The following is a 13,212-nucleotide window of genomic DNA, read 5'->3' as shown; positions in this document are numbered from 1 at the left end:
TCATATACTGTACATATATAGTGAGTTATGACGCTATCTTACCAGCACATTCTTTGGCAGAGTTAAGAGCATAACCATTATTACACTCACAGACTTCTTGTCCATTAATAAAGCTACATGCATGAATGCCGCAAATGTTATTGGTTTGACAGGGGCTATTGCCTGTGGAAAAGAGTAATAATTACAATTATATATCGATAGCCTATAAAACGATAAACACAAGAGTAAAGGCATTGTTTTGACCAGAAATGTAAACTTTTTCAGTAGAGTACTAGTATTGCGATAACTTACTGGTACAAGTTCGGCCATCTTGTTGTAGAGTAAATCCAGATCTGCAACCGCAGGTATAACTTCCAGCTGTGTTGACACACCGCTGACTACAAGCATTTTGTTCCAAACATTCATTAATATCTGAAATCCAAAAAATCTATTACTCAATTTACTTTCTTTCTTATTTTATTCTATTTCTTATAGAATTCGACTCACCAGTGCATGTTTTTGAGTCATTTGATAATCGGTACCCAGGATTGCACTGACATCTATAGGAACCAAAAATTTCAACACAGACTTGATTGCAACCATGTGTAGATCCGCTGCACTCCTGTATATCTAAATCGATTATTTCAAATCTTATTAGATATCTATTTTAATTTATTAGTAATAACATAAAAGAAAAACATACCTGAGCAGACTTTTCCATCACCGGCTGTACCACTAGGGCATGATCCGCATGTAAAACCATCGATACCCGCTGGAGCTGGTTGATCAGTACAGGTAACTCCTGGGAAGCATGCTTCTCCATTTAATGCGCAAGCATTGATATCACTTTCACATTGTAAACCAGTATATCCAGCGTTGCAAGTGCACGGGACCAATGCAAATGTAGAGCCAATGGCAGCATTCCACATACATTGGCCATTACTCGAACAGTTGCAAATGCTAATCTTGGGTGTGATTGCACTTGATCTACCTTGTGAATCAGTTGCAACAAAAGTGATCGAAATAGGATCAGCTGAAGTAACATTCCATACAAAAGTACCATCGGCGCTGCCATTAGGAAAAGAATAATCTGCAGGTAATTTGCCGCTAATAGTATAAGTCATTGTATACTGTTGGGCGCTATCAGCGGATACTTGAAAAACAATTTTTTCCCCAATAGTAGCATTGATTGTTGATTTCGGTGTAACAATCTGCGGAGGTCTGTGATCTTTAGAGAAATAATTGGTTCGATTACATTAAATATTTCCACATTTATTACCAGTAGATTTTTGGTTAGCGATATGACATCGGTTAACTTTCCATGATTTATTGGTTCGCTAAATCAACGATCCCATATAACTTTTTAATCCTAACTTACGTTCAACAACTTACCTAAGGATTGCTTATCGACAGTATTTTGTTGATCCACCGCTGCAGATGCTGAACCAATACTTAATGAATCAGTTAACGCAACGTCGTATAAACAAGCTTGATTTCCTTGACATACTGATGCAGCATCATTTTCCAACTGTTGTGAGCTGAATGTGATATTTGCGGGAAAGATCGGTACATAAGATGAGTTCGAAGGTGGATCATTTGCTATTAGTCGTTTCAGCGGATCCACGGCCCCTTTAATTTAAAATTAAAAATAGAACGTTTTAGTCACTTTATTACAGAGCCTGGTTGCTTTATTTCAACAACGATCATTTCATGATATACGATTTTTCATGCAAACTCTGTTTATGTTACTCATAAGATATTAGCATACGCGGACGACAATCATTTAGCATATAACTTCAGTAAATAGATAGAAAAATTAGTAAAATAATAAGCTAACGACAGACGGTCGTAGTATTATTTGCGTATTTATACTAAAAATTATGATTCTTGATCTTACATGTTTCTGCTATGTTGTGAATTTGTGATTCTGAAACAGCAGAGATTAGGAAGCTCACTCCAGTTCTTTGATCAGTGAAATCGTTATTCGCATTGTTGTCCCATCGACCTAGCAAGCCTTGCGTTTGATCGAAGTAATTAACAGATAATTGCATGCTTATATCCATAAAGGAATCATTTCGGACTTTAGCGATGACAACGGTACCTTAAGTATTCATATGAGGAAAAAATCCAGTTTTTAATATCCAAAAACAACAACAATTTAAAATTTAATCAGTTGCATTCTTAATCATTTTAATTTTAGCCTAACCTGATGGAAATTGGGCGATAGCGTAAGTAGTATTGAGTTTGTTAACAATTAAGCCACTTTGGTAAGTCGTTGAGCCCGAACTGCCAATAACAACAGTCTGCTTGTTGTATAAAATATCGATAGTATTTGTTGCAGTATTAACGTTAAATTCTATGCTTCCGCTATTGCCTTCAGATGCACCAACGGCTCGGAATGCTGTTGCACCAGCATTTGGGGCTACTTTTACGCATCGTGCCTGAACTTCAAGGGCGGGTACAACTGCTGTTCTATTTTGCAATAGAACAAAATCGCCAAGGCCATTAAATGTGTACCGAACACCATCCAACGTAGTGAAATGAGGGTCTCCAAAACTCCAAGCTAATCGTAAATGAAAATATTATAAAATAAAATTAGAATCAATCTCCAATTTAAGATGTATAATATGAAGTCTGATACAAATATTTCCATCCTCAGTATAATAACTAACGTAACTTACTTAAGCGTGGTGAAATCTGACATTCTCGACTTGGATAATTATTGTAGAAGGTTACACATAAAGATTGTGGTGTTGCTGGATGGCAACAGAAACCATATCCAGTATTGTCATATGCATTATTAGTATAACCTACGATATAGCCAGCACCAGGGCTAGAGATTCCACTAAGATATGATCCAAAACCAGGAGAGAAGTTCTGATAGCAACATTTCTGAACAAAGTTGTTGACAATATAGCGTGAATAGTAACACAACTGAGTAGCAGAATTAGCACTATCAAATATAAATCGACGATCCAAAATGGCTTGACCAAGTGAGCATGGGCATCTGGAAATGGCTTGCAATGAAGTTGGAGCAGGTTGCGTGAGGAAATTTCTGCATGATCCTTCTGGAGGTCTTTCTACATTACTTGATAGGCTAAACGTTTTGTAACGAATTGTAAAGTGTGAGAGAATCGGAAATCGTACATATTAACGACTAGATGGATTGCAAATAGTATAATTACCTGTATATCCAAAATCCGCGTTTTCCAGTGTTGCCAGTACCAGTCACAACTGTATTGATGCCGCCGGTAGCTGACTGCCTAATATTGAAAAAGCTGGGACCATTGTTATATCCAGCGACAGGAGATCCAATACCTAAGCTATTTAAATAGGTATTTTCCTGTGGCAATGACCATTGCAGGCTGTTCTTAGGATAGCGATAGAGCACATAACTGTTGGTACCATCCGTTATTAATTGACATTGGAAGGTATTGGTCTGAACAGCACAGGTATGGTATATTAAAATACGATTAATCAATTCATAGCATACTAATATTTATATGCCAAAATATTTCAGTCATTGACACTGTAATTTATATGCATAGATCAAGTCTAGTAACTATAAATTTATGCGATCCTGTCAATACTTTCAAGAATGATGTCTCGTGAGAAAAATTCTTCCGAGAATGACAAAAAAATCATGCAAACATTGCTACAATTTAATAATATACAGTATGCAGTACTCACCGGAGAAGTTAAAGCGGTTTCATTTGCAATCAATCTATACCAAGTAACTTGGAGGCCCCAAGTTGCGGCGAATTGTTGAATATTAAGAGCCGTTCGAACATCGTTACTATATGTTGCGAGTAAGCTATCAGATAGAGGCTCGTAGAAAGTACCAGAATTAACTGGCTGTTGTAAGGAAACTAACGACCAAAATGGGGCGGCAACGGATAAAGATCTTAGCGATCCAGGACTTCCGAATGGTTTAGGAAATCTGTAATTGATCCAACTATTTGTACTAAAGGTAATCATGCCATTTCCACAAATCTAAAGTGCAAAATGAAACGGAAGGAAGAATATGATTTTATTTATTTTACATAGAACGAAATTTATTATTAAAGATATTATAAATATTGTTGAGATAAATAAAATAATAAGGAATTAGTCATAACATTCTTAAATACTTCTTAAAAATAGATCATGCAATTGTCTAGGATATACATTCACGTATATCTGTAGATAGATACTTTAAACTACGAAAGCATGAATAATTCATGAAAGCTGTTAGAAACAAAGCAATTCGAAGAGGTTATTACTAATAATCTTCACTTGGCCTTAATAACTATAACATATGGATATGAAAGTCAGAGTTAATTACCCGACGGCGATAGATGTCATGTAGATAACTATTCATTGGTGGAGACTAGTAAGATAAAGACTGCAACACGTTTATACTGTATAACAGTATTCGTATTTCGGGAAAAGTAAAGCGACTGCTGGAGTATATACGATACAGTATATTATCATGAATTTTGTAGGACTATCATTAACTCTATAATGGTAAAAGATTTTAGCCAGTTTCGTTGTTTCATGCATGCTCAGATCGTTTTGGATACTTACGTATGCGGTATAATAGAGGTTGCCATAGAATGGTAGACCAACTGTCTGAGGAACTGTCATCGGCTGACAAGCATAACCTAGCGGCACCATATTTTTGGTACTGAATGGGCGTAATGAACCAGAGTCTAAATAAGATAAATTCAATATCAGTTGTAATATTCTTAGGAGGGTACATGTAAAATCTTTAAATTAGTAACTTTCCCTAGCGGCAAGTGGTCGCATCTTTAATTTTCATTAAAAGAAAATTCATCAAATTCCATAATAATTAATCAAAATACTCTTTATACGAGCGGTAAACTGATGCGTCGAATTTTAAATAAGTTAAACTTATTCATTACTACGGGGAAGCCAGTAATGACTTTAATATTATTTATGAGAAATTAGTGCGTCCATTATGGTGGATAAAAAGTGATGGGATCCCGTTAACTAAGCTGATTAAATTTAGAAGATTATGGTACCGTACCGAAATTACCGCATTATAGATTATCTCTGTTTTAATACAGCAATAATTACGAATTTCATGTGTCTTTAACTAATAAATTATACATGAGCAATACAGTAACTATATTGTCTAAAGATAGGAGGGAATGAAACTGTATATTGTATGATTTACGTCTGAAAATAATGATAATTATACATGACGTTGATCATATTTTGCCGTAACTTAATGTATTACTAAAACCTACCAAAATATGCTTACCTGGGGTGGGAGTTGGAGTTGGAGTTGATGGTGATGCTGATGGTGGCGTTGGAGCAAGAGTTGTTGGTGTTGGTGTAGGAGCCACTGAGCTAGAAAATGGAGTAGATGTACTGCTTGGCTGAGCTACCATTGAGCTTGCTGCCGTCGATGATTTAGAAGCTGAAGCTGATACAGCTACGCTTGTTGCCGCAGAGGGACTTGCAGACTTGGAACTGGTAGCCGTTGTTGGATTAATGATGATAATTGTTTCAGCATCACTTTCACCCGAGTCGTCGAAACTACTTGTTGGCGTGTAATCAATCGCTCGACTAGCAGTAGGGCTAGCACTAATACTAGAACTAGCAGTAGGATTAGCAATAGTTCTTGAACTAGCAGTAGGGCTAACACTAATACTAGAACTAGCAGTAGGGCTAGCACTAATACTAGAACTAGCAGTAGGATTAGCAATAGTACTTGAACCTGCGCTAGCACTAGCACTACGTGTAACACTAGCTGAAGGGCCGACTGAAGCACTAATGGAAGCACTAAATGGGGCACTAACTGAAGTACCAGCTGTAGCACTAGTATTGCTGCCAGTAGTTGAAGTAGGAACGACCGATTGACTGGCAGTCAAATCATAAGTAGATACACTGCTTGTCAAAGAACCGACATCACTAGGTGGCACGCTTATCGATGATGGAGCGAATTGTTGAGAGCTACGCAGGTTATTGGTATAAACAAATGTAGTAACAGATGCAGAACTTATTGACTGTATCGATAACATTTGAATTGCAGTTGATAGTTGCTGAGATCCATCATCATAACCTGAGGTGATAAATTCAAAATTGGACATCGAATAAACGTCAGATTCACCTGACATCATCTGGGCTTTTACCACAAGAGTACATATGGAAAATATGAATAAAAGACGTAAAATAGCCATAATTCTTCAGTTACCAACTTTTTTTACTGGTAATAAAGTGTGCAAGATAATACGATATAGCAAAAATAGGATTATGGCTTTCAATGAATTTTAATATCAATAGCCACTGAAGAAATGATCTTGTCAACGTAGAAGCTAATTCAAATTATTGATAACTTGAAAACTGTCCGACACCTAATTCTTCTAATAGCAATTTCCTACCGATCCACTGCGATAAGTGAACAGGAGTTATGAACGATAATTGATCGCGGTTTCTGCTTAATGATAACTTCAGTACAACCCACCCTATTGCTCCACCCTTACAGGAATAATTGTTTAAGACAAAGGTATCAACTTAATTAAACAATTTTAACGTTCTGGCTAATGTAATAAGGGATAATTTCATGCTTATGTAAACATTTCCGCATGATTATCCTGACCTTTTATAATAGATTAAAATGTTATTGTTAGAGCTATGCATATTCAGTACTGTATTTATGCATTCTTCACTATAAATGAATATTAATTATACAATTATAGTTGTTTCAGAGATAAGCATTTTTCATTAAGGCCAAGCAATTAAATTTCTTAAGTGGCCTATACAATACTATTTGTTATACTCTGAAGCGCATTAACACTCCTCCCTATCAAACCACGTGCAATTACAAGTGATTATAGTGATGGCTTATTTCAATACATTGTCAAGTTTTAAGTATGCGTATTCCAGGAATAAAAATGATGAGTAATTGAAATAATTTTATTGTAAAATGTCACCTTGATCTTCTTAATAATGTGGCCAACTCATGGCAAATTTTCACAAGGGGATGACACATAAATTGTTCAAAACGTGCGTATTACCGTTTCATTCGATATGCATAACAACTTTTATTAATTTCCGTAGAATTATAAAACAAAAGTTATTCAAATTTATTTCTTAGTGAACCTAATGAAATCACAAATCACCAAGTGTACAAAAATACAGTCTATCTAGTGAAGCGATAAATAATCGCAATGGTAGCCTCATCAACAAACAGTTTTAGATACTGATACCGTTCGATCCTAAACGAAGCTGTCCACATAAAGCTCAATATATTTTTCAAAGAGAGTACGGTGAGTATTTAGTCAACATTTACATGAGTGATATCTACGTAATCTTTCAATCTGGCCATGTTGAGATTCCTATCATAAAGTAGTGAACAAATCATTTAAACAGAATACCTAAGGATATAGAGACATCATCAAGTTCATAAACCTGATTACTAGAAATTGTAAATACGTTTCAAACACCTCTTCACAAAAATACAATTTACAACCGTGCTTCTCTAAATTGGCATTGGCGTGCTATGCAATGAAATGTAGCCGATCAACTACTGCTCGAGCAGAAAAGTAAATATTGCAAGTAAAGAAATTTAGTAATTTCCAGTTTCAAAGACAATTCAGATAACCATGGATTATGAGAAACGGTAAAAATAACTATTTTTCATCAATAACTCCCCTGATTGACGTCTAGAATAACTAGCAGTACCCGTAGATAGCCAATAAATCTGTAATTAAGCATTTTATACGTATTATTTACCTAATCATTGTAGCCCAAGATTTAGGTTCAATCATTTTCTGTATTGTTCTCAATCCATGACGACATTGAATGCAACAAATAAATAATTCTTCTACAGTTTGTAGTAAATCAATCATGTAATTGTTTTGTTCATAGATGTGGTTACTGACTAAAAATAGAAACACCCGAGTTAGTATATAAGGACCTGCAATAAAGATAAAAGTAGCAAATCAAATAATCGATAATTACCTGATAAGACTTGTGTCCAGTCATAGACCGATTGCAAAAAAGTAGATTTATTGACAATTTCCATGTAATAGTCTACATTCAACCGAAGCACTCCTAGTAATGCTATTAAAATCCGAAAGAGCAAGATTACAATCACTAACTTGAATATATGTACACTGGAAATCTATATGATCCCTATTGCCACTATAACATATACAGTACGTGAATTGCGGGATTTTATTTAATAAAACTAATCATAAGCTAAGTAAATCTGCTATCTTGTTATGCATTAGCAAAGTATCATCACAACCAGTAGATTAAATCATACATGCAAACAGCATTCCAGATTTATTGCAGGGCGTACATCATTAGGTATCGATTTAACTATTTTATTTAATATACCTCTGTTTACAACAGTCCAAAGTTCTACATGTTCTTCCCAATTGCTTGGTCTATCATTGCTGTTTAATACAACATTAGGGGTTGCCAAACCGATGAAATTTAATTTATTCGCTAAAGATGCTTTAAAAGTATCATTTGGCATCATATCTATGCCACCTTTATTGATTTAATAATGATGAAGGATAACAAATTTTCAATTCATTTACACGTAATCAGGTAGCTGAAGTAAATATACTTTACTTTCTGCGACTTACCCTTTGCATTAGCCTTGCACTCAATTAGAGCAAAACTTAAAGCAGTTATGTTAATGGCTACAGTAGTAGACACTGCATCAACTAAAATAAGGATAAAAACATTCAACCATTAATTAACTAATACTATACCCATACATTTTAGTGCAATATAACAAAACTGCGATAGTTATCACATACCGTCCACATCACTATTTACAAGCATAGTAGTCAACATTCCTGAACATTCAGGGCAAGACCTTATTGCAGTCGGATACACCAACGAAATATTCAAGAAAATGCCACACAACAGCTTAAGAGTAGTCTGAAAACAACAAAACTATGGCCTTTAGATATCGCAGGCAATACTGCAAATCGTGCTAGAAATATAAAGCAAACTATGATAACGACATATATTATCATGCATTTAACACATCTAACCTCAAAGAACTCGATATCGCATGATTTGTCATTTCGTTGTAATCTTCATCAACGTAGCCATTTAGATATCGACAAATGAAAAAATATGTTATTGCTATTTTTTTACTACATCGTACTTATACTGATCAATCATTACTACTGCAGGTTACCTTTTCTTGCTAAAATCTGAATACATTCTCAAAAAGTATTTGGTTAAAAAGCTAATCCCACCATTATCCGCCATAATTTTACAAGCATCTTCTTCAGCCGTTAAATGACACAAGCCCGGCAAATAGAAACGTATTAGTAATGCTCCACGCGAATCATCAAGTAGACTACCTAGTATAAACACAAATGACGACAATATTATATCTATCTATACCATGTTTCCCTGTAATAAATAAGGCAATTCAATCGTTATAATACCAACCTTCTGCTGTCGCTTGATCAAATTCGACGTAACTGTAAAATAAATCGAAATAGCATCTTTAAGTATCAAAATATCATAAGATATAGAGAACTCATAAAGTGTCTGCTACGGCTAAGATTTATCTTGGGTATGTATATTCACGATCTCAATATGCAGTCCAATAAAGCTGTGGTACTTACGATATTTTTAAGATATGGGGTAAAACTTCATAAATCCGATTGGATAATGAAGAATCTTCAGCTAAATAAGCTGCCAATAGTCGAAGACAAGCGATCAACAAAGGCTCCGGCTTCTATATGTAATGCAATAGAGTTGACAATAATAGCGTCAAATGAAACAGTAAGAATAAACTGCAATTACAATCGGTATAATTCAAGACATTAACCTCTATTAAGACGATTATATGAAGTACTAACATTGAAGAAATTCTTCTCCATTGTTATCATTTGAACATATTCAGTGACACTTATGAATGTCTCATTTAGCATCGGCCGTAAATACATAATATGATCATTAGTGACTTGTTTAGCGATATCTAGATGGTTAGAAATATTAGAAACCCTTGAGATAATACCAGCAAAGATTATTGAATTACTTTCGAAAATTAATAAGACATCAATGCAAATACTGTTCCTATCTACCGGTTGGGCTAGAAATACACGAGATGAAGGACTCGATTATGAAGAAACAGCTAGATAATATACAAGTATCTAGAAAGAGCTACAGCGCCAAAAACATTGGGCTTGTCAGTAATGCAATACATATTCTAATGAAGTAATAGATTAGTGACAAATAAATTACTTGTCCAGGGGCGTTAGTTTTTAACTGCACTTGCACTTCCTACATCAATTGTAAGATATATCATATAAGTTCTTAAATGCGTTATCGTTTACCCAATATTAAAGCATAAGAAGTAGCAACGTTGGCCTTACCACACAGCTTAGGTTAACTAATATCAGTAACATTTTGATATCTTCTTCCCTAAGCAACAACGCCGTAGTAAATCATTTGACCTTTATATGCATTTTTAGAAACTTTATATTTTCAGTAGATAAATTTCTGCAATCAATGTAAACTCTAATCTTAACCCTAAAACATACGTATATTGCAAATCGTCACTTTTAATCCAAATAAATTGCATTTTTCGGATCATTTCAGCACATAGCTCAAACGTTGGCTCCCGATGCTTCGCACCTGCATATAAATTCAGGAGTTTTAGACGCCTTTTTCCTACATTGAAATGCTATATCAAGACGTATTAATAGTCATACCTACTCTACTTCTTAAGATATCCCACAATCCTTGCCTAATACACTTTATGGATGATTGCCCCAGAATATCTTGGCAGCCCTGTTCGTTATATTAAATAAAATGATCAATTATCCAAATGCTTCCCTGTGCTATTTCTCTCTTCAAATAATTTTCATTAAACGACTAATAAAGCACAACCATTGTCACAAGTAAGTCACTATAGCAGTCGATGTAGTAATATTTTAAGATTATCTAGTAACGAGGATATAACGAAATTACAGAATTACCTTCGTTGCTAGCAAAATGGCAGATATCTTTCGACAGATAACAAATTTCTCATTTTCCTATTTTAGATTCATGAATATATGTTAGCTTGGAAAGAATAGTAGGACGTCTTAATAGCAATAGCAATAGTAAATGTTTCTTATTCATACGTGGTTTGTAGCAAATTGATGACTTGAAAATTCTAATAGAGAGGTAACTGAAGCTTTCTGTTCGGGCAGAGATAAATTGCAGTCGTGTAACAGATTAAGGAGAATTTGAAGAGGTGATTCAGACTCTAGGTAGCATTGGAAAAAATCACAATTTGACCATGAGCCCTAATTACCATTGACTAAAAGCTGAATTTCTGATCATATTGCGATGCTCGTTCTATGTGTTAGCGAATAGTTGCCTATGTAATTGTTGTGGTATTACACTCACCACTGATAGTTTCACATTTAGTAACGATCCTTGACAGCGTCTCTATAGCGTTAAGTTTCAGTAAATACTGACGCCCAACTTGATATGATGAAGCAGCATGTAAACATTGATAGCATTCAGCTTGTGACTGGAAGCCTTGCGAAGTACTTCCAAAAAAAATGTTAACGTGAAACTATAAGGTATTAAGGATTCTTGGTGTAAATACAGCAGATTGATTTTATTGAATTCATTTTTTACCTTTCCACAATGTGCAAAACGTGGTGCAAACACTCCTCCATACTTGAATCAGTAACCTAATAAAGAAATGAATATTTACATTACATAATTGTAACTGCGAGTAGTCATGCATACAAAGAGCTTTAAATTATAACTACAATCTACGCGAAGTGGTCTACCAAATAGAAATTAGTATCATTCCCTTATTTATTAATTTTCACCTATAGATCAATTGGATTATGAACAAATTAGATACATTGATACAGATTGCTCGTGACATGAGACTACTAAATTACATATAATCGTCCATGGTTGTGATAATATACACGCAGCAGCATCATGTAGATTGCAGCAGCTGAAATTTCATCAATTTAACTTACAATGGCTTCGTCATCGCAAAAAGCGGATAAAACAGTGACAGCCAAGGTCTTAAATATATTTGGATCACATCCTGATGGAACTTGAGCTGCAAGCGCACATTTAAATAATATTGTTTATAAATAATTATAACGGATGATTTCGCTTTGCATTTAAATATAGAATTATTTGAGCATCCTATTCAAGCTATTTATTGCAGACGTTCTATTATTTTTATCAAGCTGTTTGCATATTTGTGTATGATGTACTTTGTATCTAGGATTAGCTTAACACTTAACAGACTATTAATCTATCAGGATTGACAAATGAATGCTCCAACAGCGATAAGCTATCTGCAGTTCTTACCAGACTTTAGTAGGCGAATAATAAAGTTTACTCCAATGGCAGAAAAGAGTCTTCTCTTGCTCTCAAGATTCAAATTTTCTGATTGTATCAACTTTGTAACCTTTCAAAATAAATCGTTATCAACTCAGTTGCTGAAAATTAGCTTACAAAATAAAATGTTGGTCCTGAAATGCTAACTTTTCCAACGCACATCGATAGAGTCGTTGGATCATGTCTGCTACATAGGCTTCGATCCTTAGCCGTTATCATACTAGCAAAAGCACTACCTTTTACGGTGATGAAATATTATTCATGACTATAGTCTCCAATAACATGAGAGAGTTGATGTTTGTATCCTATCTGACTCGATGCATATACTGATTGAATTTTAGGCATTTAAAATGCAATTGATAAGATTGAGCCCTCCATCTACCACGGTGGCCCACTACAAAATGCTCTGTAGTTTACAAACAATACTAGGCGCTTATTTAGCTCAACACTCGTATGATTGAAAGTAGCGACTTATCCTTTTGACTTGATAGTTATCGTCAACATACCAGTAAGAGAGCAGCGAATTTTTGGCTATCATTATCCGATGCTTGTAATAAATCAATACAGTTCAGGAAAGCGTCGTCGGATTGTTGATTTTCATTCATTTTGCATGGTAGTCGATATTTCGGATTTGCAATTCATTTCAATCAATCGCTGATGCCTTCAGTTGCGACCGCTTTTCTAGCTGCCTGTGAGAGCAGCAGCAAATCCAGTCTACAGTATTTACAGTGCAGTATTGTACTGTACTGTACAGTACACACTAGGGTCAGATTGTACTGTACAGTACTGTACTGTACTGTACTTTACTGTACTGTACTGTACTGTACTGTACTGTATAGGACCATAAAATCTTACCAGATGTCTCATAAAAAATCTACG

General features: G+C 34.9%; 2 protein-coding genes across 2 annotated transcripts; both read right to left on the bottom strand.

Annotated features, from left to right (window-relative positions):
• Positions 1 to 295: 295 nt before the first annotated feature.
• Positions 296 to 601, bottom strand: TRIADDRAFT_9204 (uncharacterized protein; the record flags this gene model as incomplete). Its single annotated transcript, XM_002118131.1, has 2 exons — positions 296 to 411; positions 487 to 601. Coding segments are annotated over 2 exons (231 nt in total), but the record flags the coding sequence as incomplete, so codon positions are not given.
• Positions 602 to 7,264: 6,663 nt separating this feature from the next.
• TRIADDRAFT_64406 (expressed hypothetical protein) lies at positions 7,265 to 12,938 on the bottom strand (the record flags this gene model as incomplete). Its single annotated transcript, XM_002118130.1, has 21 exons — positions 7,265 to 7,325; positions 7,723 to 7,906; positions 7,951 to 8,052; positions 8,332 to 8,487; positions 8,586 to 8,666; positions 8,763 to 8,886; positions 9,003 to 9,045; positions 9,152 to 9,320; positions 9,412 to 9,443; positions 9,591 to 9,703; positions 10,213 to 10,251; positions 10,344 to 10,392; positions 10,512 to 10,605; positions 10,683 to 10,761; positions 10,950 to 11,006; positions 11,097 to 11,221; positions 11,365 to 11,510; positions 11,602 to 11,657; positions 11,961 to 12,046; positions 12,304 to 12,403; positions 12,840 to 12,938. The coding sequence occupies 21 exons, from the start codon at positions 12,936 to 12,938 to the stop codon at positions 7,265 to 7,267; spliced, it is 1,995 nt and encodes a 664-aa protein (XP_002118166.1).
• Between the last annotated feature and the right edge of the window lie 274 nt (positions 12,939 to 13,212).

This window comes from Trichoplax adhaerens, genomic scaffold, assembly GCF_000150275.1.
Source record: "Trichoplax adhaerens TRIADscaffold_38 genomic scaffold, whole genome shotgun sequence".
Taxonomy (NCBI): Eukaryota; Metazoa; Placozoa; class Uniplacotomia; order Trichoplacea; family Trichoplacidae; genus Trichoplax; species Trichoplax adhaerens.
Note: the sequence above shows the minus strand (reverse complement) of the source record. Positions and strands in the feature narration are given on the sequence as shown.